Here is a 27,566-nt window from a genome sequence, read left to right as displayed (position 1 = left end):
TGGCCCAACACACCTCATCTTGTATGTATGTATGTATGTATGTATGTATTTTTATTTATTTTGAGACAGAGTCTCACTCTGTTGCCCAGTCTGGAGTGCAGTGTCACCATCTCAGTTCACTGCAGCCTCTGCCTCCCAGGTTCAAGCGATTCTCCTGCCTCAGCCTCCACAGTAGCTGGTATTACAGGCATGTGCCACCACACTCAGCTAATTTCGGTATTTTTAGTAGAAACAGGGTTTCACAATGTTGGCCAGGCTGGTCTTCCACTCCTGATCTCAAATGATCTGCCCACTTTGGCCTTCCAAAGTGCTGGGTTTACAGGCCTGAGCCACTGTACCCGGTCTTATTTATTTTTATTACTTTTTTCTTACATTTCTTTTTTTTTTTTTTTTTTTTTTTTTTTTTGAGACAGTGTCTCACTCTGTTGCCCAGGTTGGAGTGCAGTGGCGCGATCTCGGCTCACTGCAAGCTCCACCTCCCGGGTTCACACCATTCTCCTGCCTCAGCCTTCCCAGTAGCTGGGACTACAGGCGCCCGCCACCACACCTGGCTAATTTTTTTGTATTTTTAGTAGAGACGTGGTCTCACCATGTTAGCCAGGATGGCCTTGATCTGCTGACCTTGTGATCCGCCCGCCTCAGCCTCCCAAAGTGCTGGGATTATAGGTGTGAGCCACGGCGCCTGGCCTTTTTTTTTTTTTTTTTGAGATGGAGTCTCGCTCTGTTGCCCAGGCTGGAGTTCAACCGCACAATCTCGGCTCACTACAACCTCCGCCTCCCGGGTGCTAGCAATTCTACTGCCTCAGCTTCCTGAGTAGCTGGGATTACAGGCGCCTGCCACCATGCCCGGATAATTTTCTGTATTTTTAGTAGAGATGGGGTTTCACCATGCTGGCCAGGCTGGTCTCAAACTCCCAATTTCAGGCGATCTGCCCGTCTCGGCTTCCCAAAGTGTTGGGATTACAGGCGTCAGTCACCACGCCCAGCCACTTTTTATGAGAAGCTCGTATTTTTACCAATCCCAGGCTTTTGCAATTCACAATCCCACTTTTTAAAAGTGGGGAGGGGAAATGTGTCCAAAACTAGGTCAGTTTTTGCCAAGAAAGAATATTTGGCGAGGAGCGATCATCTGTTACCACAAAAAGTAGGAAGAACATGATCTCAGAATATTGGATGGACTTTTAAATTTAGTACGTTACGGTTTTTGAAAAATGCCCTACATTGTGCTTATTTTTCTCATTTCTCTGCTTTCATAGGGTTTGGCCCCTGGGAACCAACCGGCCCATGCGATTGGCGATGGCACCGCAAAGAGCTGCAGGGCCATCTAGTGGTCAATGGTCTTCACTGCACATACGATGATTCTAGTCAGCAGTTCCCCAAAACAACCTGGTAACACACACCCAGGGTTTCCCCAATGAGGATCAACTTTTGCCACTTTCAAACATTGTATAAATGTTTGACATTTGTTTTATAAACATTCCTACAGCTTTGCACTTAAAAAGATTGCCTCACTGTAAATCTGAAGATTAACTTTCCAGCCATTGCAAGGTGATTTTGAGCCACTGTGTGCCAAATCAGACAGGCCTGAGTTAGTGCTTGTTGTTGGGTGACTTTGGGCAAGTTACTCAATCTTCCTGACTTTCCGTTTCCTCTTGTGTAGCAAAGACAGGATCGTTCTGAAGATGAAGGCAAGTGTACATGTCATGCATGTGCTACTGTTCCTGACAAATAAGTGTTTGCTACTGATTTAGCACCTCTAGAAAGAAAGTCCAGGCAAGGGACAGAAACCTAATCAAACAGGCTGAAGCAAACGCTTGCTATACGAAACCTGAGCAACCGAGTGCAGTGACTGATGCCTGTAATCCCATCACTTTGGGAGGCCAACACAGAAGGATCACTTGAAGCCAGGAGTTCAAAACTAGCCTGGTCAACATGGAGAGACCCCCATCTCTACAAAAAAATTAAAAAATTAACCAGGTGCATCTGTAGTCTCAGCTACTCAGGAGGCTGAGGCAGAGGATCTCTTGAACCCAAGAGTTTGAGGCTGCAATGAGCTGTGATTGCACCACTATACTCCAGCCTGGGAAATAAACAGAGACCATGTTTAAAAGAAAGAGAGGCCGGGGGCACTGCTCATGCCTGTAATCCCAGCACTTTGAGAGGCCAAGGCAGGTAGATGACTTGAGCCCAGGGGTGTTAGACCAGCTTGGGCAACATGGTGAAACCCTGTCTCTACAGAAAAATTTAAAAAATTATATGCGTGGTGGCCCAGGCCTGTGAACCCAGCTACTCGGAAGGATGAGCTGGGAAGATCACTCAAGCCTGGGATGCAGAGGTTGCAGTGAGCTGAGATCGTGCGATTGCACTCCAGCCTGGGTAATGGGAGTGAAATCCTGTCTCAAATAAAAAGGCAAAGCACATTTTAATTGAACCAGAGAAACATCACAGACATAAAATAGTAAAATAGATTATTTTCAGATTAAGCTTGGACATATCCAAGTTCACATTTTTCTCTAATTCTTTCCCATCATCATACTGGTCCAACCCTATCCCCATATTTTGCTTAGAATACTTCTTTATGGGCTGGGCACAGTGGCTCATGCCTGTATTCCCAGCAGTTTGGGAGGTCAAGAAGGAAAGATCGCTTAAGTCAAGAGTTTGAGACCAGCCTGGGTAACATGGCAAGACCCCATCTCTACTAAAATTAGAAGAAAAAAAAAATCCAGGCATAGTGGTGCACTCCTGTAGTCCAGCACTCCGGCAGCTGAGGCAGGAGGATCACTTGAACCCGGGGGTTCAAGGCTACGATTAGGCCACTGCAGTGCAGCCTGGGGACAAAGCGAAACCCTGTCTCTCTTAAAACCCTCTCTCTCTTAAAAAAAAAAAAACCCTCAAAGAATATTTCTCTGAGGGAGGTGCTACTGTCTCTTCGGTGGGTGCTGTTGTCTCTGAGGTGGGTGGTGCTGTCTCTGAGGTGGGAGCTGTTGTCTCTGTGGTGGGTGGTGTTGTCTCTATGGTAGGTGTTGTCTCTGTGGTAGGTGCTGTTGTCTCTGTGGTGGGAGCTGTTGTCTCTGGTGGGAGTTGTTGTATCTGAGGTGGGTGCTGTTGTCTCTGAGGTGGGAGCTATTGTCTCTGTGGTGAGTGCTGTTGTCTCTGAGGTGGGTGTTGTCTCTCTGGTGGGAGCTGTTGTCTCTCTGGTGGGAGCTGTTTCTCTGTGGTGGGAGCTGTTGTCTCTGTGGTGGGTGCTGTTGTCTCTGGGGTGAGTGCTATTGTCTCTGAGGTGGGTATTGTTGTGTCTGTGGTGGGTGCTGTTGTCTCTGTGGTGGGAGCTGTTGTCTCTGTGGTGAGTGCTGTTGTCTCTGTGGTGAGTGCTGTTGTGTCTGTGGTGGGTGCTGTTGTCTCTGAAGTGGGTGGTGTTGTCTCTGTGGTGGGTGCTGTTGTCTCTGTGGTGGGTGGTGTTGTGTCTGTGGTGGGTGCTGTTGTCTCTGAGGTGGGTGCTGTTGTCTCTGAGGTGGGTGCTGTTGTCTCTGTGGTGGGAGCTGTTGTCTCTGGTGGGAGCTGTTGTCTCTGTGGTGGGTGCTATTGTCTCTGTGGTGGGTGGTGTTGTCTCTGTGGTGGGTGGTGTTGTCTCTGTGGTGGGTGCTGTTATCTCTGAGGTGGGTGCTGTTGTCTCTGAGGTGGGTGTTGTTGTCTCTGGTGGGAGCTGTTGTCTCTGTGGTGGGAGCTGTTGTCTCTGTGGTGGGAGCTGTTGTCTCTGGTTGGAGCTGTTGTCTCTGTGGTGGGAGCTGTTGTCTCTGTGGTGAGTGTTGTCTCTGTGGTGGGTGCTGTTGTCTCTGTCATGGGTGTTGTCTCTGGTGGGTGCTGTTGTCTCTGTGGTGGGTGCTCTTGTCTCTGGTGGGTGCTGTTGCTTCTGGTGGGTGCTGTTGTCTCTGTGGTGGGTGCTGTTGTCTCTGGTGGGAGCTGTTGCTTCTGGTGGGTGCTGTTGTCTCTGTGGTGGGTGCTGTTGTCTCTGTGGTGGGTGCTGTTGTCTCTGGTGGGAGCTGTTGTCTCTGTGGTGGGAGCTGTTGTCTCTGTGGTGAGTGTTGTCTCTGTGGTGGGTGCTGTTGTCTCTGTCGTTGGTGCTGTTGTCTCTGTGGTGGGTGCTGTTGTCTCTGGTGGGTGCTGTTGTCTCTGTGGTGGGTGCTGTTGTCTCTGGTGGGTGCTGTTATCTCTGTGGTGGGTGCTGTTGCCTCTGGTTGGTGCTATTGCCTGTGGTGGGTGCTGTTTTCTCTGAGATGGGTGCTGTTGTCTCTGTGGTAGGTGCTATTGTCTCTGAGGTGGGTGCTGCTGTCTCTGTGGTGGGTGTTGTCTCTGTGGTGGGTGTGTCTCTGGTGGGTTCTGTTGTCTCTGAGGGGGTGCTGTTGTCTCTGTGGTGGGTGCTGTTGTCATTGGTGGGTATTGTCTCTGGTGGGTGCTGGTGTCTCTGTCGTAGGTACAGTTGTCTCTGCTGGGTGTCTGAGAGGTTACACACACAGCCGGGGTGGCCCAAGGCCAGTGACTGACTAATGGGGTGCAGCATAAAAGCCAGCCTCTGACCTCACGGTGGGACCAACACTGCAGCGCTCCCCTTGGAATTAGACTGTGGTCAGGCCTCACCTGAAAGCACATGTTTGCTCAGCTCCTTCCCTGGTGCTGTTCTGCTTTCCTCACTTCCTCGAAAGTTTCTCCCTAGGGCCTCCCTCAATAAATCAATTGCATGGGAATTCCTGCCTCAGTCTCTGCTTCTGGGGAACCCAGCCTAAGCCTCTAAGAGTGGGCTCCCACTGTGAGCCATCTATAATCTAGAGTAGGGTTGTGGAGTTACACAGCTAGGGAAGAGCTGGAGGTGATAATGCTAGCTGGGGCCATCGAAGAAGGGTATCAGTAGAGTGCTATGAAGAAACACATCTTAGAGGGGAAGCAAAGTTTGATGCTACCTTTGTCTGACTCTAAAACCTGGATTTGTAACCATGACCTTATACTACTCTTCACTCTCTGCTCATAAAGTTTTTTGTTTTTGTTTTTGATAGAGTGTCTTGCTTTGTCACCCAGGCTGGAGTGCAGTGTTGTGAACATGGCTCACTGCAGCTTCGACCTCCCAGGCTCAAGTGAACACCTCAGCCCCCAAGAAGCTGGGACTACAGGCATGCACCACCACGCCCTGCCAAGTTTTGTATCTTTTGTAGAGACAGGGTTTGGTTATGTTGCCCAGGCTGGCCTTAAACTCCTGAGCTCAAGTAATCCGCCTGCCTCAGCCTCCCAAAGTGTTGAGATTACAAGCGTGAGCCACCATGCCCAGCCTGTCAAGTTCTTACAGTTTTAAACTGAGACTTCAAAAAAATCATAAGAAGTCCAGGCGCGGTGGCTCACACCTGTAATCCCAGCACTTTGGGCCGAGGCAGGTGGATCACCTGAGGTCAGGAGCTCTAGACCAGCCTGGCCAACATGGTGAAACCCCATCTCTACTAAAAATACAAAATTAGTTGGTGGTGGTAGTGGTACCTATAATCCCAGCTACTTGGGAGGCTAAGGCAGGAGAATTGCTTGAACCCAGGAGATGGAGATTGCAGTGAGCTGAGACTGTGCCACTGCACTCCAGCCTAGGTGACAGAGCGAGACCCTGTCCAAAAAAAAACAAAAAACAAAAAAGAAGAAAACATAAGAAACATCTTCCTTCATTAACATAGCTTCTAAGGTGTGGGCAAGGCCAGCGTTCTGTGACCAAGAAAGTCTGGGCACAGTGTGACCTTCACTGCGTCTGCTGAACCAGCCCACTTTGACTCAGCCCAGATATCAGAATAGCAGGGCAGTGGGGATGGTGTTGGGATAACAGCTTATTTAGATGGAAAAAAAAAAAATAGGATTGGTTTGCTCCATCACATCAAACTATAAATAAATTTCAGATGCATCCAAGCACTACATGTGAAAATGAAATGAGGCTGGTGGGGTGGGTCATGCCTGTAATTCCAGCACTTTAGGAGGCTGAGGTGGGAGGATTGCTTGAGCCCAGGAGTTCGAGACCAACCTGGGCAACATGACAAAACCCCATCCCTACAAAAAATTTTAAAAATTAGCTGGGCATGGTGGCATGTACCTGTAATTGCAGCTTCTTGTGAGTCTGACATAGGAGGAATGCTTGAGCCCAGCAGGTCAAGGCAATAGAGCAAGACCCTGTCTCAAAAAAAATAAAAAAGAGAAACAAAGAAAGAGAGAGAGAGAGAGAGAGAAAGAAAGAAAGAGAGAGAGAGAAGGAAGGAAGGAAAGAAGGAAGGAAGGCAGGAAGGAAGGAAAAGAGAAAAGAAAAGAAAAGAAAAAGGATATGACAGTTTTAGAAGAAAGCTTAAGAAGTATATTTGAAGCCAGGCACAGTGGTTCACACCTGTAATCCCAGCACTTTGGGAGGCCAAGTCAGGCAAATCATGAGGTCAGCAGATTGAGACCATCCTGGCTAACACGGTGAAACCCCGTCTCTACTTAAAATATAAAAGATGAGCCAGGAGTGGTGGCAGGCGCCTGTAGTCCCAGCTACTCGGGAGGCTGAGGCAGGAGAATGGCGTGAACCCGGGAGGCGGAGCTTGCAGTGAGCAGAGATCGCGCCACTCCAGCCAGGGTGACAGAGCAAGACTCAATCTCAAAAAAAAAAAAAAATATATATATATATAAATATTAAAAAAAAATATATATATATATATATATAATCAGAGTGGAGAAGAATCTCTTTAATAAGATGCAAAAAGTACCAATCATTAGGAGAAACATCATCTGCTTTGCATCAAAATTAAAAGCATCTGAATGACAAAGCACATCATAAAGTGAAAAGTGACAGCCTTGATTATTGGTAGTTGACAGTGACTGTTTCTGACCCACTGTGTGGTTCTCACGAGTGTCTCATCCCTCAAGCCATTTCCTCCCTCGTCCTCCCATCTGTATCTATGCCACCAATACCTGGATGAGACTAAGCAGTAGACCGGACCCCCCCAGTCTGGGTTCAAGGACTGGTGAGGCAGATGGACTCAGCTGGAATTATTTTCACTTTGCTTTTTTTTTTTTCCACTTGTTTTTAAGAGATGGGGTCTTGCTCTGTCTCCCAGGCTGGAGTGCAGTGGCACAATCGTAGCTCACTGCAGCCTTGAACTCCTGGCCTCAAGGGATCCTCTTGCCTCAGCCTCCTAAGTTGCTGGGATCACAGGTGTGAACCACCATGCCAGTGTCGCTTGGCTTTTCTACAGAACCTGCCAAATAGCTGTGTGAAGGAGATACCTGACATCGAGCATACTTCCTGACCCTGGGCGCAGATCCTTGGTCCTCAGACATGCGCTTGAAGTCTGGCCTCACCTGCCCACACGGGATGAGGAATGTGCCCCGTCAGAAAGGTCTAGATCTCTGGGGGCTACTGCCATTTATCCCTTCTATTCTGGGAGAAGGTCCATGTCAGCCACCATGAAGTAAGTCTAATGTCTGAGCCATAGGTTGAAAATTTCTTGCTGTGCCGCAGTTACCAGTTACTTCTGCACTTTATTCCTCACTGTACTATGAGATGTACTTGAGGTTTCAATGCAACAGGGCTGGCCTGGACTACCATGGACAATACATAGTTTTTAAAATTATTATTTAGTTTTTAGGCCAGGCACAGTGGCTCACACCTGTAATCCCAGCACTTCAGGAGGCCCAGGTGGGCAGACCATTAGAGGTTAGGAGTTTGACCAGCCTGGCCAACTCAGTAAAACCCTGACTCTACTCAAAATACAAAAATTAGCCTGGTGTGGTGGCAAGTGCCTGTAGTTCCAGCTACTTGGGAGGCTGAGGCATGAGCATAGCTGGAACCTGGGAGGCGGAGGTTGCAGTGTGCTGAGATCACTCCACTGCACTCCAGCCTGGGTGACAGAATGAGTAGTCTCAAACAAAAAATTATTATTGATATTTTTACTTAATTTTTTTTTTTTGAGACAGAGTCAGTAGAGATGGGGTTTTGCCACATTGGCCAGGTTGGTCTTGAACTCCTGACCTCAAATGATCAGCCCAGCCGATATTTAATTTTTAATTGACAAAATTTGTCTATATTTATGGTGTACAACATAGTATTCTGAAATATGTATATATTGTGGGATGGCTAAATCAAGCTATTCAACATATGCTTGCCTAACAGTCTTATGTTTTTTGTGTGTGTGTGGTGACAACACTTAAAATCTCTCTTAGTAATTTTCTCTTTTTTTTGAGACAGAGTCACTCTGTCACCCAGGCTGGAGTGCAGTGGCACCTCTTCAGCTCACTGCAACCTCCACCTCCCAGGTTCAAGTGATTCTCATGCCTCAGCCTCCCGAGTAGCTGGGACCACAGGTGCGTCCCGCAACACCCGGCTAATTTTTGTATTTTGAGTAGAGACGGGGTTTCACCATGTTGGCCAACCTGGTCTCAAACTCCTGGCCCCAAGTGATCCGCCCACCTCAACCACCCAAAATGCTGGGATTACAGGCGTGAGCCACCATGCCTAGCCTCTCTTAGTAATTTGCAAGTATATGATACACTGTTATTAACTATATAAGTCACCATATTGTACAATGAGACTGTACTTAGGCTTCAAAAGTTGAAAAGCAGGATGAAAGAAGAAAATTGCCTCATGTCAACGTCTATCCACACCTCTACCCATCTAACCAATACTTATCAATCACCTACTCCACCAAATAGCACCAAATAACCAAGACAAAAGGCCCAACCTTTCAGTCAGGATTATTTTGTTTACCAGTGATGGAACTCTACTTTGTGTGTGTGTGACCCATTTCATGTGGACACTTAAGGCCTGGGTGAAGTGAGGAGTGCCCACCCAGTTGGGTGGCAGGCAAGTAGGTGGTCGCAGGCCCATGCCTGACCCCAGGAGGGGATGCCAGGCAGTGGGTACTGGCCCAGGCAGGCCAAGGGGAGTGCTGGAAGGGTGGCCAAGGCAGTTAGATCCATCGGGGGACCCTGAAGCCCAGCCCTTGGGAAGGTATCTAAGCCAGGGAGTGTGGGCCCAGGCCAGAGCCTGGCCCAGGGAAGCAGGGTTGGGACCTGGTCGGTGGCTCCCAGAGCCTAGAGGCTGACATCGCTGGGGGCTCCCAGAGCTGCTGCTGGAACTCAAGGCATATCTGCTGGTTGGATTCCAGCAGCTCCTGGAGGTGGGTGTGGAAGTGGTGGTTCTCCTCCAGCTGCTCCTGACAGGAGTTGATCTGGTCCAGCACGGAGTTGCTGGCAGGTATTTTGCTTCCTCGAAGCTGTCATCCTTGCCTTCCACTCCTGCCTCCAACAGCATGCCTGGGTCCCTTCTGGGGTCTGACATTGCAGTCTCGGGCTTGATCACATCAAGGGCTGTGAGACCATGGATGGAACACAGAAACTATTATGCTGAAAGCCCAACAGAACCCTACTGAAACAAGCTTTAAAAATAAAAAAGTTAATGAAGGCAGGCACAGTGGATCACACCTGTAATCTCGGTACTTTGGGAGGCTGAGGTGGGAGGATCACTTAAACCCACGAGTTTCAGACTAGCCTGGGCAACATAGTGAGACCCTGAGCTCTTAAAAAATAATAATAATAATAAGTTAGCCAGGCCTGGTGGCACACACCTGTGGTCCTAGCTACTTGGGAGGCTGCGGTGGGAGCATTGCTTAAGCCCAGGAGTTCAAGGCTGCAGTGAGCTATGATGGGGCTCCTGCACTCCAGCCTGGATGACAGACCAAGACTCTGTCTTTAAAAAAAAAAAAAAAAAAAAAACGGCCGGGCGCGATGGCTCACGCCTGTAATCCCAGCACTTTGGGAGACCGAGGCAGGCAGATTGCAAAGTCAGGAGATCAAGATCATCCTGGCTAACATGGTGAAACCCCATCTCTACTAAAAATACAAAAAATTAGCCGGGCATGGTGGTGGGCACCTGTAGTCCCAGTTGCTCGGGAGGCCGAGGCAGGAGAATGGCATGAACCCCGGAAGTGGAGCTTGCAGTGAGCTGAGATCGTGCCACTGCACTCCAGCCTGGGCGACAGAGCGAGACTTTGTCTAAAAAAAAAAAAAAGCTAAGCTAATGAGTCATATAACTAAAAAAATCTAGAGATGAACTTCAGGTACAAATGGATCCAGGAACCTAAAAGATATAACCAGGGGCCAGGCACCAGTGGCTCACACCTGCAATCCCAGCATTTTGGGAGGCTGAGGCAGGTGGATCACTTGAGGTCAGGAGTTGGAGACCAGCCTGGCCAACATGGTGAAACCCTGTCTCTACTAAAAAATACAAAAATTAGCTGGGCGTGGTGATGCACATCTGTAATCCCAGCTACTCAGGAGGCTGAGGCACAAGAATCGCTTGAGCCTGGGAGGCGGAGGTTGCAGTGAGCCAAGATTGTGCCACTGCACTCCAAATTGGATGACATAGCTCCATCTCAAAAAAAGAAAAAAAAAAAAGATATCACCAGGGCTCCCCTGACTCCATCTTTATTTTCTTCCCTTTGTGTATCAGCCTTGCTGTTGCCTGTTGCAGATGGCTTCCTCCACCTGGCCTGGGAAAATGGCAAGTAGTTCCACTTTACACTGTCCTTACAGCTCATGATCTTAGAAGAAGTGAAGCCCCCTGTTTCCCAGTTTCCTTATATCAAACCTCAGAGAAGTCTTTGATTGGTTCTACTGGGCTTACATACCCGGTCCTAAGCCAATCTCTGAGGACATGGGGATGGGTGGTCTGATTGGCCAGCTTGAATCCAAGTCCAGCAGGGTGGTGGTGGGGGAGGGACGGAGCACTGTGATTCAGAGCTTCATCTGGACCACAGGAAGTGGGGATGGGTGGGCACACAGGGGAGAGCATGCCAGGCAGGGAAAATGATAGCCATTTCTTCTAGAGCCTATAAGCCTTTCATATACTTCTGTTCCGGACCCCAGCTTCATTCCTTTGCTGCGCCCATCCATAGACTGTGTACACCCCATCTTCACATCCACTGTGTGTGTGAGATGAGGGTCTCGCTCTGTCACTCAGGTTGTAGTGCAGTGGCACAATCTCAGCTCACTGAAACCTCCACCTCCACCTCCCAGGCTCAAGCGATCCTCCCATCTCAGCCTCCCAAGTAGTTGGGACCACAGGCACACACCACTACATCTGGCTAAATTTTTGTACTTTCTGTAGAGACGGGGTTTCACCATGTTGCCCAGGCTGGTCTTGAACTCTTGAGCTCAGGCGATCCATCCACCTCGGCCTCCCAAACTGCTGAGATTACAGGCTTGAGCCACCACACCCAGCCCATTGTGTTTTATTGTTGGTTTCCTGCTAGGCTTGAAGCTCTGGCAGTACAGCGGCGGTGTCTATCTCATTTACCACTAAGTCCCCAGGGTCTACAGGGCTGCAAGAATGAACGATAACAAAGATTGTATCCATATAACCAAAGACTTAAAACAAGGGAAGGTAAATCTAAGCAAGTGCCACTAGTATGATGAGGGCCGCAGTCAGGTCTGGGACACAAAGGAGAGAGTTGCAGTGCTGTCTGGGCAGGGGTCTGGGTCAGGAAACAGAAGGTGGCCAGGCACAGTGGCTCATGCCTTTAATCCTAGCAGTTTGGGAGGCCAAAGTGGGTGGATCGTTTGAGCCCAGGAGTTTGGAACCAGCCTGGGCAACATGGCGAAACCCCATCTCTGCAAAAAATACAAAAAATTTGCTGGGCGTGGTGGACTGCATGTGTAGTCCCAGCTACTCAGGAGACTGAGATGGGACGATCGCTTGGCCCTGGGAGGCCCAGGCTGCAGTGAGCCATGATCACACCATTGTACTCCAGCCTGGACGACAGAGTGAGACCCTGTCTCAAAAAAAAAAAAAAAAAGAAGAAAGAAAAGAAAAGAGAAAGAAAGAGAAGGGAAGGAAGGCAGGCAAGGGAAGGCAGTGGAAGGCAGGGGCGGGCAGGCAAGCAGGCAGGCAGGCAGGCAGGGAGGCGGGCAGGCGGGCAGGCGGGCAGGCAATGTGGAGGAGACATTTCTGTTTCTTTCCTTTTTTTTTTTTCTCCTGCCCTGTGCTTGGATCTCCCCCTTTGTGTGTTTATGGAGCTCCTTACTATATAATCTTGGAAGAGCCTGCTTCCCACTCCGGAAACCAAGAACTCCAGATACCAGCTTGCCCCTGCCCCCAGGCAGCTGGGCTCAGCCACCCACCACATCACTATGAAGTAAGTCAGGCAATACCTACTTTACAAAGTCACTTTGATGATTAAATGGAGTTTAAGAAGCACGCAGCTCAGGCCTGGACATACACTGGACCCTTAATAGTTGTTGCTCCCTCCTCCACCCTGGGCAGTGGGTGGGAGGGAGAAGAGCACAGGATGGTCAGTGCCTGACTTTGACCCTTGGACTTGATTCTGCAGGCACTATAGGGGGAGGAGTTTAGAAGTCCTTTTTGTTTGTTTTGTTTGTTTTGTTTTATTTGTTTTTGAGATAGAGTTGGCCAGGTGCAGTGGCTCACGCCTATAATCCCAACACTTTGGGAGGCTGAGGCAGGTGGATCACCTGAGGTCAGGAGTTTGAGACCAGCCTGGCCAACATGGTGAAAACCCATCTCTGCTAAAAATACAAAAATACCTGGGCATGGTGGTGCACATCTATAATCCCAGTACTTGGGAGGCTGAGGCAGGAGAATTGCTTGAACCCAGGAGGTGGAGGTTGCAGTGAGCCAGGATGGCACCACTGCACTCCAGCCTGGGTGACAGAGTGAAACTCCAGGCTGGGTGCGGTGGCTCACGCCTGTAATCCCAGCACTTTGGGAGGCCGAGACGGGTGGATCATGAGGTCAGGAGATCGAGACCATCCTGGCGAACACGGTGAAACCCCGTCTCTACTAAAAATACAAAAAAATTAGCCGGGCGAGGTGGCAGGCGCCTGTAGTCCCAGCTACTCAGGAGGCTGAGGCAGGAGAATGGCGTGAACCCGGGAGGCGGAGCTTGCAGTGAGCCAAAATCGCGCCACCGCACCCCAGCCTGGGCGTCTGAGCAAGACTCCGTCTCAAAAAAAGAAAAAACAGAGTGAAACTCCATCTCAAAAAAAAAAAAAAAAAAGGGAGAGAGAGACAGGGTCTCCCTATGTTGCCCAGGCTGGTCTTGAACTCCCAGCTTCAAGTGATCCTCCTGCCTCAGCCTCCCAAGGATGACAGGCATGAGCCACCATGCCCAGCCAAGGTCCTTTTATCTGAAAATTGAATATGCTGTATTATAGTCATGAAAATGCACCACTTGGCGAGGCACAGTGGCTCACGCCTGTAATCCTAGAACTTTGGGAGGCCGAGGCGGGTGGATCACTTGAGGTCAGGAGTTCAAGACCAGTGTGGCCAAAATGGTGAAACCCTGTCTTTACTAAAAATATAAAAACGGCCAGGCACGGTGGCTCACGCCTGTAATCCCAGCACTTTGGGAGGCCGAGGCGGGCGGATCACGAGGTCAGGAGATCGAGACCATCCTGGCTAACACGGTGAAACCTCATCTCAAAAAAAAAAAAAAGCAAAAAACTTTAGCTGGGTGTAGTGGAACGTGCATGTAATCCCAGCTACTTGAGAGGCTAAGGCAGGAGAATCACTTGAATGCTGGAGTTGGAAGTTTCAGTGAGCCGAGATTGTGCCACTGCACTCCAGTTTGGTCAACAGAGCAAGACTCCGCCTCAAAAAACAAACAAATGAAAAAAAGAACTCAAGGAGCGCCAAGAATATGTCATTAGTTCCTGGTTTGAGAAACCATGATGGTCAGTAAGGGACACTGAAGTATTTTCAGTACAGAAGAAACAGGACCAGATTTTTTTTTTTTTTTTTTTTTTTTTTTTTTTTTTTTTTTTTGAGATGGAGTCTCGCTCTGTTACCCAGGCTGAAGTGCAATGGCACGATCTCGGCTCACCTCAACCTCCGCCTCACCTCAACCTCCGCCTCACCTCAACCTCCGCCTCCCGGGTTCAAGTGATCCACCTGCCTAGGCCTCCCAAAGTGCTGGGATTACAGGTGTGAGCCACCATGCCCAGCCCAGGACCATATTTTTAATCTGAAAGATCAGGCTAGGAGCAAGAGAATAATCTGGACCAGTCTGTGGCAGTGAGCTAGGCAAGAGTGGCATGGGGACAGGAGGGGGCAATGGATCTGGAACACATTTGGGAAGTAGAGTGGACAGGGCTTCCTGAGAGTTTTTGAGTGACAGAACTGAGGGTCAATTTTCTTTCTTCAAAGTCTAGCCCCATGCTACTTAAGACAGTGGCCATTGGGCCCACAGGGCTATTTAAATTTAATTCATAACAGGCCGAGTGGTGTGATTCACACCTGTAATCCCAGCACTTCAGGAGGCTGAGGTGGGAGGATTATTTGAGGTCAGGAGTTCAAGACCAGTCTGGCCAATGCAGTGAAACTTTGTCTCCACTAAAAATACAAACATTAGGTGAGCATGGTGACGGATGCCTGTAATCCCAGCTACTTGGGAAGGGGAGGCAGGAGAATCGATTGAATCCAGGAGACAGAGGTTGCAGTGAGCTGAGATGGTGCCACTGCACTCTAGCCTGGGCAACAGAGTGAGTGAGACCCCATCTCAAACAATAAAATAAAAATAAATAAATAAATTTAACAACAGGCCAAGTGTTATGATTCACACCTGTAATCCCAGCACTTTGGAAGGCTGAGGCAAGATAATTGCTTAAGGCCAGGAGTTCAAGATCAGCCTGGGCAATATAGTGAGTCCCCATCTATGCAAAAAAACTTTAAAAATTAGCCAGGCATGGTGGTGCACAGGAGTCTCAGTTAGTCCCAGCTACTCAGGAGGCTGAGGTGGCAGGACTGCTTGAGCCCAGGAGTTCAAAGCTGCAGTAGCTATGATCGTGCCACTGCACTCCAGCCTGGGTGACAGAATGAGACCTTGTCTGATAAATAAGTAAATGAATGAGTGAATGAAGAAGTAAATAAATAATTTAATTAATAACAATTAACAAAATTAAAAATTCAGTTCCACAGCCCCATGAGCCACCTTTCAAGCACTCAACAGCCATAGCTGGCTACAGGCCATACCATAGGGCAGTGCAACTACAGTTATGTACCACGTAATGATGTTTCAGTTGATGATGGACGGCATATACAAAAGTCTTCCCATAACATTATAATACTGTATTTTTACTGTATCTTTTCTATGTTTAGATGTGTTTAGATACACAAATACTTGCCATTGTGTTACAATTGCCTACAGTATTCAGTGCAATGACATGCTTTACAGATTTGTAGCCTGGGAGCAATAGGCTACACCATATAGTCTAGGTGTGCAGTAGGCTACACCAGCTAGGTTTATGAAAACGCACTCCATGATGCTCACGGGGTGAAATCGCCTAATGATGCATTTCTCAGACAGCGTTCCTCATCAAGTGATGCACAAGTGTGGAACGTTTCCATCATTGTGGAAGTTCCATTGGATCACACTGGTCTATACTTTTCCCATTTCATTATACTGTTTCCCTTGCCCACTCCCAAATGATCAGACATGGAACCCTGTTCTCTAGAAGCTCGCAAACAACCAGGGAACCGAAGGTCTTTAATACAATGTAGAACTGTGTTGAGATACATTAGAAAGATGTGGAGAGCTCTATGTGGGAGTTCAGAGGAGGAAACAAGAATTTCTGGGAGAAAGTAGCTTTAGTGAAACCTTGCAGATGACAGGAAAGAGAAGAGGGGTGTCGGGGGAGGCATGTGAACCTGCTGAAACAGGATCATTCCTTGCTTGCTTCCCAGCTCTGTCAGTCCCCCCCAAATTGATTTATTGATTCAATGTAATCCCAATCAAATCCTTTCAGTAGGGTGTGTGGGTGTGCATGTGTCTATAAATTGTCAACTGTTAGTTGGCCTTTTAAGTTTATTTATTTATTTTTATTTTTTAAATTATTTTTTGAGACAGAGCCTTGCTCTGTCACTCCGGCTGGAGTGGAGTGGCACAATCTTGGCTCACTGCAACCTACGTCTCCTTGGTTCAAGCAATTCTCCTGTCTCAGCCTCCCGAGTAGCTGGGACTACACGCACACACCACCATGCCTGGCTAATTTGTGTATTTTTAGTAGAGATGGGGTTTTGTCATGTTGGCCAGGCTGGTCTTGAACTCCTGACCTCAGGTGATCCACCAGCCTTAGCCCCCCAAAGCTCTAGGATTGCAGACGTGAGCCACTGCGCCTGGCTGATTTGTTTATTTATTTGGTTTTAAAAACAGCGTCTTGCTGTCACCCAGCCTGGAGTGTAATGGTGTGATCACGGGTTACTGCAGTCTCAAATTCCTGGTCTCAAGTGACCCTCCCACCCCAACCTACCAAGTAGCTGAGACTACAGACACACATCACCACATGTGGCTAATTATTTTATTTTTCGTAAAGATGGGGATCTCACTATATTGCCCAGGGTGGTCTTGAACTCCAGGGCTCAAGTGATCCTCCTGCCTCAGCCTCCCAAAGCATTGGGATTACAGGCATGAACCACTGTGTCCAGCCTGGTTCCAAAATTTATATGGAAATGCAGGCCGGGCACGGTGGCTCACGCCTGTAATCCCAGCACTTTGGGAGGCCGAGGCGGGCAGATCACAAAGTCAGTAGACTGAGATCATCCTGGCTAACATGGTGAAACCCCGTCTCTACTAAAAATACAAAAAATTAGCCAGGTGTGGTTGCAGGCGCCTGTAGTCCCAGCTACTCCGGAGGCTGAGGCAGGAGAATGGTGTGAACCCAGGAGGCGGAGCTTGCAGTGAGCCAAGATTGCCCCACTGCACTCCAGCCTGGGCGACAGAGCAAGACTCCATCTCAAAAAAAAAAAAAAGGCCGGGCGCGGTGGCTCAAGCCTGTAATCCCAGCACTTTGGGAGGCCGAGACGGGCGGATCACGAGGTCAGGAGATCGAAACCATCCTGGCTAACACGGTGAAACCCCGTCTCTATTAAGAAATACAAAAAACTAGCCGGGCAAGGTGGCGGGCGCCTGTAGTCCCAGCTACTCGGGAGGCTGAGGCCGGAGAATGGCGTGAACCCGGGAGGCGGAGCTTGCAGTGAGCTGAGATCTGGCCACCGCACTCCAGCCTGGGTGACAGAGCGAGACTCCGTCTCAAAAAAAAAAAAAAAAAAAAAAAAAAAAAAAAAAAAAATTTATATGGAAATGAAAAAGATCTAATCATGGCAGTATCAAAGAAGAACAACAAAGCTGGAGGACCTATACTACTAGAGTTGAAACTGACTAAAAAGCTACAGCAAATAAGACCACGTGGTTCTTGTGCAAGGTGGAAAACAGACCAACAGAATAGTACATAGGGTTCAGAAACAGACCCTCATATATTAATAGATGGCCACCAGTTTTACAGCAATGGTAACACTACAGTGCAGTGGGAAGTGGATGGTTGTTTTAATAAATGGTCCCAGAAACTTTAATCGCTGTGTGTGTGTGTGTGTGTGTGTGTGTGTGTATATATATATATATAAAAAGAACCTTGACCCATACCTCACACTAGACAAAAAAATTAACTGGAAGTAGACCATAGACTTAAATTTGAGACAAATAAAGCTTCTAGAAGAAAACATAGGAGAATATTTCATGACCTTGGGGTAGATGAAGATTTCTTAAACAGAACATAGAAAGCATTAACTTGGGCTGGGCACTGTGGCTCATGCTTATAATCCCAGCATTTTGGGAGGCTGAGACAGGGGGATCACTTGCGCCCAGGAGTTTGAGACCAGCCTGGGCAACATGTCAAAACCCCATCTCTAAAAAAATTATCTGGCCATGGTGGTGCACACCTGTAGTCCTAGCTACTTAGGAAGCAGAGTGGGGAGGATGGCTTGAGCCTGGGATGTTGAGGCTGCATTGAGCCAAGATCGTACCACTGCACTCCAGCCTGGGCGACAGAGTGGGACTCTGTCAAAAAAAAAGAAAGAAAAGAAAAGGAAAAAGAAAGAAAGAAAGAAAAGAAAAGAAAAGAGAAAAGAAAAGAACAGAACTTAGATCCCAAAGGTTCTAGGTGGGAAAATTCTGAAGTTGTCATCATCCATATATCCATATTCACATGGAGATTAAAAAAAAAAACTCAGATAAAGAACTGTGGGCTCACAGGACAGCTGTGGATTAAGAATGAGTCCTTTTCATTTGTTCATTTGTTTGTGTGTTTATGGAGAGATTGTCTCACTTTGTCGCCCAGGCTGGAGTGCAGTGACATGATCATAGCTCACTGTAACCTTGACCTCTTCGACTCAAGCAATCCTCCCACCTCAGCCTTCTGAGTAGCTTGAGACTACAGGCTCACGCCACCATTCTTAGCTAATTAAAATTTTTTTTTTTTTTTAGAGACAGGGTCTTGCTATGTTGCCTAGGCTGGTCTCAAACTCCTGGGCTCAAGCAATCCACCTGCCTTGCATCCTAAAGCACTGGGACTGTACGGGCATGAGCCACCATGTCCAGCCTAGACTCTTACATATGATTCACAAATATCTCCTCCCATTCTGTGGGTAGACTACCCAATTATTATAATGAACAAAAGAGTTACACAGGCATTTCACAAAAAATAATATAAAAAGGAACAATACGGTCGGGCACGGTGGCTCATGCCTGTAATCCCAGCACTTTGGGAGGCCGAGGCAGGCAGATTACCTGAGGTCGGGAGTTCGAGACCAGCCTGACCAACATGGAGAAACCTCGTCTCTACTAAAAATCCATAATTAGCTGGGTGTGGTGGCAGGCGCCTGTAATCCCACGTACTCGGGAGGTTGAGGCAGGAGAATCACTTGAACCCGGAGGCAGAGGTTGCAGTGAGCTGAGATCGTGCCATTGCACTGCAGCCTGGGCAACAAGAATGAAACTCTGTCTCAAAGAAAAAAAAAAAAAAAAAAGAACAATAAACATATGAAAAGCTGCTCAACAATTTTTTGTCATCTGAGAAATGTAAATTAACATCACAAGGAGGCCGGGCACGGTGGCTCATGTTTATAGTCCTAGCACTTTTTTTTTTTTTTTTTTTTTTTTTTTTTTTTTTACAAAGGGCTTATGATGATTTTATTGGCTGCCAGAATAACATAGTAAATAATCCCAAGTGTCTTGTTGGAAATTATCATGTGGAAATTATCACTTCTTTGGTGCAGTAATGCCTTCCAGTTGGACCTTCAGCTGCCGATTCGTCCGCTTTAGGAACTGAATCTCCTCATTGTGCTTCTTCTCCTCCACCTGCCGCCTCTCGCTCTCCCGCTTCTCGGTGGCTTCACATTTTGCCTTCTGCTCGTTCACTTGCCTCTCCAGGTCTCTCTTTTCCGTCTCCAATTCTGCAATCTTGGGGCTCCGTTTCTCCGTGTTCCGGCTCACCAGTACAGGGGTGTCGTACTTGAGCAAAGAATCTGCGGGGGAAATCATGGCGGCGGCGAGAGTAGCAGCCCAGCAGCTGCCCCGTCCAGTGTGGGCCTTGTTTTCTAGTCCTAGCACTTTTGGAGGCCAAAGTGGGCGGAATGCTTGAGCCCAGGACTTCAAGACCAGCCTTGGCAACATGGTGAAACCTTGTCTCTACAAAAAATACAAAAATTAGCTGGGCGTAGTCCCAGATACTTGGAGGCTGATGTGGGAGAATCACCTGAGCCCAGGAGGTTGAGGCTGCAGTGAGCAGTAATCACATTACTGTATTCCAGCCTGGGCGATGGGAGTGAGACCCTGTCTAAGAAAATACAGTACAATAAAATAAACAAAAAATAACCACAAAGAGATACCATAACATACTTATCCAGAATGGCAACAGAAAAGGACTAACATACCACGTATTGGTCAGGAACAATTGGAACTCCTATTTCGTAGGTGGGAACGTATATCAATACAACCACTTTGAAAAAATATTTGTCAGTGGTTACTAAATCTAAACATATAGGCCGGGAACTGTGGCTCACGCCTGTAATCCCGGCACTTGGGGAGGCTGAGGCGGGTGGATCACCTGAAGTCAGGAGTTTGAGACCAGCCTGGCCAACATGGCTAGAAACCCTGTCTCCACTAAAAATACAAAAATTAGCTGGGCATGATGGTGCATGTCTGTTATCTCAGCTATTCAGGAGGCCGAGGCAGGAGAATCGTTTGAACCGGGGAGGTGGAGGTTACAGTGAGCTGAGATCATGCCACTGCACTCCAGCCTGTGTGACAGAGCGAGACTCTGTCTCAGAAAAAGCAAAAAGACAAATAAACATATAGATACTGTATGACCCAGCAGTTCCACTCCTGGGCATACACTTAACAGAAGTGAGTGTTATATCTACTAAAGGACACGTTCAAGAATGTTCTTGGCCAGGTGTGGTGGCTTATGCCTGTAGTCCCAACACTGGGAGGCTCAGGTGGGTGGACCACCTGAGGTGAGAAGTTCGAGTCCCGCCTGGCCAACATGGTGAAACCCTGACTCTACTAAAAATACAAAAATTAGCTGGGCATGGTGATGGGCACCTGTAATCCCAGCTACTTGGGAGGTTAAGGCAAGAGAATCACTTGAACCCAGGAGGCGGAGGCTGCAGTGAGCTGAGATCGCACCACTGCACTTGAGCCTGGGTGACAGAACAAGACTCCATCTGAAAAAAAAAAAAAAAAAAAAAAACAAGCATGTTATTTGCAGCTTTATGCATAATAACTTCAAGCTGGAAACAACCTAAATGTCCATCAATGTCTATATGAAGTTCAGAAACAGACAAAATTAATCTGTGCTGATGGAAGTCAGAATAATGGTTTCCCCTAGGTGGGCACTGACTGACAGGTGCACAAAGGAGCATGCTGGTGCCGAAAATGTTTCATATCTTGATCAGAGTGGGTGGATATCACATGTCTGTGATATCTGTGAAAAACTCCTCCAGCTATACAGCTGTCACCTTATCAGAGAGGCCTTCCCTACCACTTTATTGGAAGTAGCATTTTGCCTCCTACCGTCCTGCTGCCCCGATCCTGCCTTATTTCTCTTCATAGTCATCATGACTACCAGTTAGTTGGCTCAGACTGCCACAACACAATGCCATAAACTAGGCGCCTTTTTTATTTTTTGAGACAAGGTCTGTCTCTATTGCTTAGGCTGGAGTACAGTGGCTCACTGCAACTTCTGCCTCCCAAGCCATCCTCCCACCTCAGTTCAGCCTCTCAAGTAGCTGGGACTACAGGCATACACCACCATGCCCGGCTCACTTTGGTACTTTTTGTAGAGATAGCGTTTTGCCATGTTGCCCAGGCTGCTCTCAAACTCAGAAGCTCAAGTGATCTGCCCCCCAGACCCCCCAGGCCTTCCAAAGTGCTGGGATTACAGGCCTGAGCCACTGTTCGCAGCCAACTAGGGGGTTTAAACAACAGACACTTATGTTCTCACAGTTCTAGATGTTGGGAAGTACAAGATCAAGGTTCTGGCTGACTTGGTTTCTGGCAAGGGCTCTTTTCTTGGCTTGTGGGGGGACACCTTCTTGTTGTGTGCTCACATGACCTCTTCTCCATATGCTTGTGGGAAAGAGAGAGACAGCTCTCTGGTATTGCTTCTTATAAGGGCACTAATACTTATAAGGGATCAGGATCCCACCCTTAAGACCTTATTTTACCTTAATTACTTTTTTTTTTTTTTGTGAGACAGAGTCTTGCTCTGTTGCCAGGTTGGAGTGCAGTGGCGTGATCTTGGCTCCCTGCAACCTCCACCTCCTGGGTTCAAGAGATTCTTTTGTCTCAGCCTCCCAAGTAGCTGGGACTACAGGTGTGTGCCACCATGCCTGGCTAATTTTTTATATTTTTAGTAGAGACGGGGTTTCACCGTGTTAGCCAGGATGGTCTCGATCTCCTGACCTCGTGATCCGTCCGCCTCGGTCTCCCAAAGTGCTGGGATTACAGGCATGAGCCACTGCTCCCAGCCACCTTAATTACTTCTTTATAGGCCCTATCTCCACATCCAGTCATGTTGGGGGTTGGGGCTTCAACATATGAATCTTGGGGGCGGGAGGAACACAGATATTCATTTCATATCACCAACATACCAAGTATTTGGTTATTAACATGTTTCTTATCCATCTCCCCCAATTAGAGTGTGGTCTCCCTAAGAGAAGGGACTCCATTTAGGCCACTATGGCATCTCCTGCACCTATAATGGTGCCTGGCACATAGGAGATGCTCCATGAGTATTTGTTGAATGAATGAAAAAAAGAGGTGGGGTAGGGGTTGTGGCAGCCAAGTGCTACTAAAGCCCAACATCTAGAAAATGGGACTAGCACAATAGAAGTTAAAGACCATTATCCTTCTCATTAATATTTATTAATCCTAAGGGTATTTGGTATATCAACTAAAGTTTCTGCCTTTAAACAGTTTATATTCTAACAGAGGAAAGACTTAAGTGCATTTTGCTCTGTGTTGTATAGCATGTACTATGTTGGATCATCCCTCTTTTAAGGAAATTGTTTCTTAGTTTATCACTCTGTGATAAGCATCTTGAATATAGGAGTCAAAGTTTAGAACTTGGTTCTATTTCTGACTTCACCACTAATTTGCCGTAGGCTCTGCTGAATCCCTTTGCCTCTATCAACCTTGTCTTCCTCTACTGTGAAATAAAGTGTTGCGATTTGAATTAAGATCTTTGAGGTCAATTCTTTGCAGCTGGAAAATGTTACCGCTTGCCTAGTGTGTTGTTCCTGTTTCTAGCACTAGGGGGCAATACAAGCAGCACCTTGGAACACATTCTGCAATTCCTGCCATCAGGTTAGAGTTGATACAGAAAGATGATTGATCTCCGCTTTGGTTCTCCCACCTCTACTGTAAGCTCACAAATTTGAGCCTTCTACCAGACTAGTTAGAGACAGAAACTTTCATCAAAGGGAACAGGACTGGCTGGCCTATGAAATCTTGGATCCATCACTTTTGAGTCTGTTGTGGACTATGTATGTGGTTAGAGAGATGGCATGTGGCTAATACATTGTGAGTGACAAATGGACACCCCAAAGGAGGCAAACTGAGGTGTAGACTTAGATTTTGTTCAGAAGAGAAAAACGATTTAGTAATACCATCTTGCTATGATGTTGGACTGAGATGAGTATGTGGTTGGAAAGGCCATGGAGGCTGTGCATAGAGAGCAGGAGCCATGGCCTGAACCTTAGGAGACCTGCATTGAAGTCCCAGCTTGTCAAGTGAAGTGCTGTGTGACCCTGGGCAAGTTACTTCCCATATGAGAATCAACTTTCTACCTATACAAGTAGGAGGGACCTATACATAGCCAATACATACCCCATATACATTCCTACCTTGAAATAAGTTACATTCTAAAAGAGGAAACACTTATGTGCATTTTGTTGTGTGTTTTATAGCATGTACTACGTTGGATCATTGCTTCTTTTAAGGAAATTGTTTCTTAATTTGTCACTTTGTGTTAAGTGTCTTGAATATGGGAGTCAAGAGACCAGGACAGGTATCTCTTACCAACCATAGGAGCCTTTCCTACCAAGTCCAGACACAGACACAGCCTCGGAGTCCTTTTTTTTTTTTTTTTTTTTTTTGTTTGAGACAGAGTGTCACTCTGTCGCCTAGGCTGGAGTGCAGTGGCGCGATCTTGGCTCACTGCAAGCTCCGCCTCCCGGGTTCGCGCCATTCTCCTGCCTCAGCTTTCCGAGTAGCTGGGACTACAGGTGCCTGCCACCGCGCCCGGCTAATTTTTTGTGTTTTTAGTAGAGGAGGGGGTTTCACCGTGTTAGCCAGGATGGTCTCGAACTCCTGACCTCGTGATCTGCCTACCTCGGCCTCCCAAAGTGCTGGGATTACAGGAGTGAGCCACCACGCCTGATCAATTTTTGTATTTTTAGTAGAGGTGGGGTTTCACCATGTTGGCCAGACTGGTCTCGAATTCCTGACCTCAAGTGATCGGCCCACCTCAGCCTCCCAGAGTGCTGAGATTACAGGCGTAAGCCACTACACCCAGCCCCGTTTTTTTTTTTTTTTGTTTTGTTTTTTGTTTTTTTTGAGACAGAGTCTCGCACTGTCCCCCAGGCTGGAGTGCAGTGGCGCGATCTCAGCTCACTGCAACCTCTGCCCCCTGGGTTCAAGCAATTCTCCTGCCTCAGCCTCCCAAGCAGCTGGGATTACAGATGCCTGCCACCATGCCCAGCTAATTTTTTGTGTGTATTTTTAGTCGAAATGGGGTTTCATTATATTGGCCAGGCTGGTCTCAAACTCCTGACCTCATAATGCGCCCGCCTCAGCCTCCCAAAGTTCTGGGATTATAGACATGAGCCACCGCACCTGGCTTTTTTTTTTTTTTTTTTAATCATGACCATCCTAGTGGGTGTGAAATAATATCTCACTGTGCATTTCCCTGACGACTAATAATGCAAAGAATCATTTAATGTACTTGTTGGCCGTTGGTATACTATTTTTTTGGTATCCTCTCTTTTTTAAAATAAAAAATATTTGCAATACCAAAAGATATATAGGACAACACAACAAACATTTGTGTTCCCACCACATGACTTAAGAAATAAAACATCGGCTGGGCACAGTGGCTCACACCTGTAATCCCAGCAGTTTGGGAGGCCTAGGTTGGTGAATCACTTGAGCTCACAAGTTTGAAACCAGCCTGGGCAACATGGTGAAACCTCGTCTGTATAAAAATACAAAAATTAGGCTGGGTGTGGTTGCTCACGCCTGTAATCCCAGCACTTTTAGAGGTGGACATGGGCGGATCATGAGGTCAGGAGTTCGAAACCAGCCTGACCAACGTGGTGAAATGCCGACTCTACTAAAAATACACAAATTAGCCGGGCATGCTGGCATGTGCCTGTAATCCCAGCTATTGGGAGGCTGAGGCAGGAAAATTGTTTGAACCCAGGAGGCAGAGGTTGCAGTGAGCCAAGATCGCGCCATTTCACTCCAGCCTGGGTGACAGAGCGAGACTCTGTCTCAAAAAAACAAACAAACAAACAAAAATTAGCCGGGCATGGTGGTACACACCCATAGTCCCAGCTATCCGGGAGGCTGATGTGCCTCCCAAAGGTGGCTTGAGCCCAGGAGGTGGAGGTTGCAGTGAGCCTGGAAGGCAGAGGTTGCAGCACTGCACTCCAGCCTGGGCGACGGAGCCAGACCTTGTCTCAAAAAAAAGACCCCATCTCTAGAAAAAATTTTAAAAATTAGCCAGGTGTGTTGGCGCATGCCCATAGTCCTAGCTACTTGGGAGGCTGAGATGGGAGGATTGCTTTGGCCCCAGAAATTTGAGGTTGCATTACAGCTTGGGCAACACAACAAGACTCTGTCACAAAAAAAAAAAAAAGAGAGCAAGAGAAAGAAGAAGGAAGGAAGGAAGGAAGGAAGGAAGGAAGGAAGGAAGGAAAGAGAAGGAAAAAAGAAAGGAAAGGAAAAAGAAAAGAAAGGAAAGGAAAAGTAAAGAAAAGAAAAACATCCTCAAACTGCAGAAAACCCCTGTGTGCTCTTCAATCACTTATTTTCCCCTCCCCCAAGTAAATACTAATCCTAAGCTTGATGTTTATTATTCTCATGTAATTTTTTCTACTTTCATTACATCCATACATATGGCCTAACAAGAAGTGGTATTGTTTTGCATGTTTGTACAGCTTATTTGTTTATTTATGTGAGACAGAGTGAGACTCTGTCACCCAGGCTGGAGGCAGTGGTTCGATCTTGACCCCCTGCAACCTCCATCTCCCAGGTTCAAGGGATTCTCATGTCTCAGCCTCCTAAGTACCTGGGACCACGGGCGCCTGCCACCACATCTGGTTAATTTTTGTATTTTTAGTAGAGATGAGGTTTCATCACGTTGCCCTGGCTGGTCTTGAACTCCTGGGCTCAAGCAATTCACCCACCTCGGCCTCCCAAAGTATTTGGATTACAGGCGAGAACCAGCATGGTTGGCTGACTTTAATCTTGAAGTTGATTTTTGTGTATGTTGTGATGCAGGAATCTTCCCCTGACACACACACTTTTTTTTTCTATGTGGATAACTACTTGTTCAATAATCAATGGCAGAGCCAGGCATGGTGGCACGTGCATGGTGGCACTCCAGCTACTCAAGAGGCCGAGGCAAGAAGATTCATTGAGCCTAGGAGTTCAGGGCTGCAGTGAGCCATGATCATACTACTGCACTCCAACCTGAGTGTCAGAGGGAGGCCCTGTCTCAAAAATAAATAAATAAGGCCGGGCGCGGTGGCTCAAGCCTGTAATCCCGGCACTTTGGGAGGCCGAGACGGGTGGATCACGAGGTCAGGAGATCGAGACCATCCTGGCTAACATGGTGAAACCCCATCTCTACTAAAAAATACAAAAAACTAGCCAGGCGAGGTGGCGGGCACCTGTAGTCCCAGCTACTCGGGAGGCTGAGGCAGGAGAATGGCGTGAACCCGGGAGGCAGAGCTTGCAGTGAGCCGAGATCTGGCCACTGCACTCCATCCTGGGCGACAGAGCGAGACTCCGTCTCAAAAAAAAAAAAAATAAATAAATAAATAAATAAAATAAAAGGAGAAAAAGAAAAAAGAAAAAAAAATCAATGGCAATTGATTAATATCATTTTCCTATTTAAAACCATCCTGCGGCTGTCCCGTCTTCTTGCCTTGGTCTGTTATGGTTGCACAAATTGCCCTGACCACCCTGCCCCTGCCAGCCCCCTGCCACCTCACCTCTCACTGCTCTCCTGTTCTCCAGCCACAAGTACCTTGACCTTCCTTCACTTCTTTTTTTTTTTTTTTTTTTTGAGACGGAGTCTTGCTCTGTCGCCCAGGCTGGAGTGCAGTGGCCAGATCTCAGCTCACTGCAAGCTCCGCCTCCCGGGTTTATGCCATTCTCCTGCCTCAGCCTCCCGAGTAGCTGGGACTACAGGCGCCCGCCACCTCGCCCGGCTAGTTTTTTGTATTTTTAATAGAGACGGGATTTCACCATGTTAGCCAGGATGGTCTCGATCTCCTGATCTCGTGATCAGCCTGTCTCGGCCTCCCAAAGTGCTGGATTACAGGCGTAAGTCACCCCGCCGGGCCCCTTCCTTCACTTCTAAAGGGCTGGGCTCTCTACCCTTCACTGATTTTTTTTTTTTTTTTTTTTGGAGAGGTAGCCTCACTGTCACCCAGGCTAGAGTGCAGTGATGCAATCTCGGCTCACTGCAACCTCCACCTCCCAGGTTCAAGCAATTCTCTGCCTCAGCCTCCTGAGTAGCTGTGATTATAAGCGCCCACCACACCTGGCTAATTTTTGTATTTTTAGTAGAGACAGGGTTTAGCCATCTTGGCCAGACTGATCTTGAACTCCTGACCTCAGGTGATCCACCAACCTCAGCCTCCCAAAGTGCTGGGATTATATGTATGAGCCACCGCGCCTGGACTACTGATTTTGTTTTTACTACCTAACATGCCCATATTCTTCTGGTCTCAGTTGATACTAGTTGCAGTGGGTTGAAAGGTGGCCCTTCCAAAAGATATGTCTGCCTAGAATCTGTAAATGTGATCTCATTTGGGAAAAGTATGAAATTAGGCTGGGCATGGTGGCTCACGCCTGTAATCCTAGCACTTTGGGAGGCCAAGGCGGGTGGATCACTTGAGACCAGGAGTTTGAGACCAGCCTGGCCCACAT

At 47.6% G+C, this 27,566-nt stretch overlaps 1 protein-coding gene and 1 long non-coding RNA gene across 4 annotated transcripts in view; one reads left to right on the top strand and one right to left on the bottom strand.

Moving 5' to 3' along the window:
- LOC123567212 (uncharacterized) overlaps nucleotides 1-27,566 on the top strand; it is a 49,545-nt gene that overhangs the window by 7,531 nt on the left and 14,448 nt on the right. Inside the window, exons 2-3 of one of the 3 annotated variants that reach the window (XR_010578392.2) lie at nucleotides 1,257-1,389; nucleotides 10,502-10,552. This is a non-coding gene — a long non-coding RNA (uncharacterized lncRNA). Of the gene's footprint in view, nucleotides 1-1,256; nucleotides 4,743-10,501; nucleotides 10,553-27,566 lie in introns of those variants that run through there. The other 2 variants (XR_012418886.1, XR_012418885.1) reach the window with 2 other exon arrangements.
- LOC135965456 (axonemal dynein light intermediate polypeptide 1-like) lies at nucleotides 18,725-19,426 on the bottom strand. Its single transcript, XM_065522316.2, has one exon. It carries the CDS (start codon nucleotides 19,380-19,382, stop codon nucleotides 19,101-19,103), a length of 282 nt encoding a protein of 93 aa, XP_065378388.1. The 5' UTR covers nucleotides 19,383-19,426; the 3' UTR covers nucleotides 18,725-19,100.

This window comes from Macaca fascicularis, chromosome 10 (assembly GCF_037993035.2).
Source record: "Macaca fascicularis isolate 582-1 chromosome 10, T2T-MFA8v1.1".
Taxonomy (NCBI): Eukaryota; Metazoa; Chordata; class Mammalia; order Primates; family Cercopithecidae; genus Macaca; species Macaca fascicularis.
This window is presented reverse-complemented; position numbering and strand designations above follow the sequence as displayed.

Excerpts from the sequence above, each read along its gene's own strand:
- LOC135965456 (XM_065522316.2), bottom strand. The coding sequence starts at position 19,382 with ATGATTTCCCCCGCAGATTCTTTGCTCAAGTACGACACCCCTGTACTG.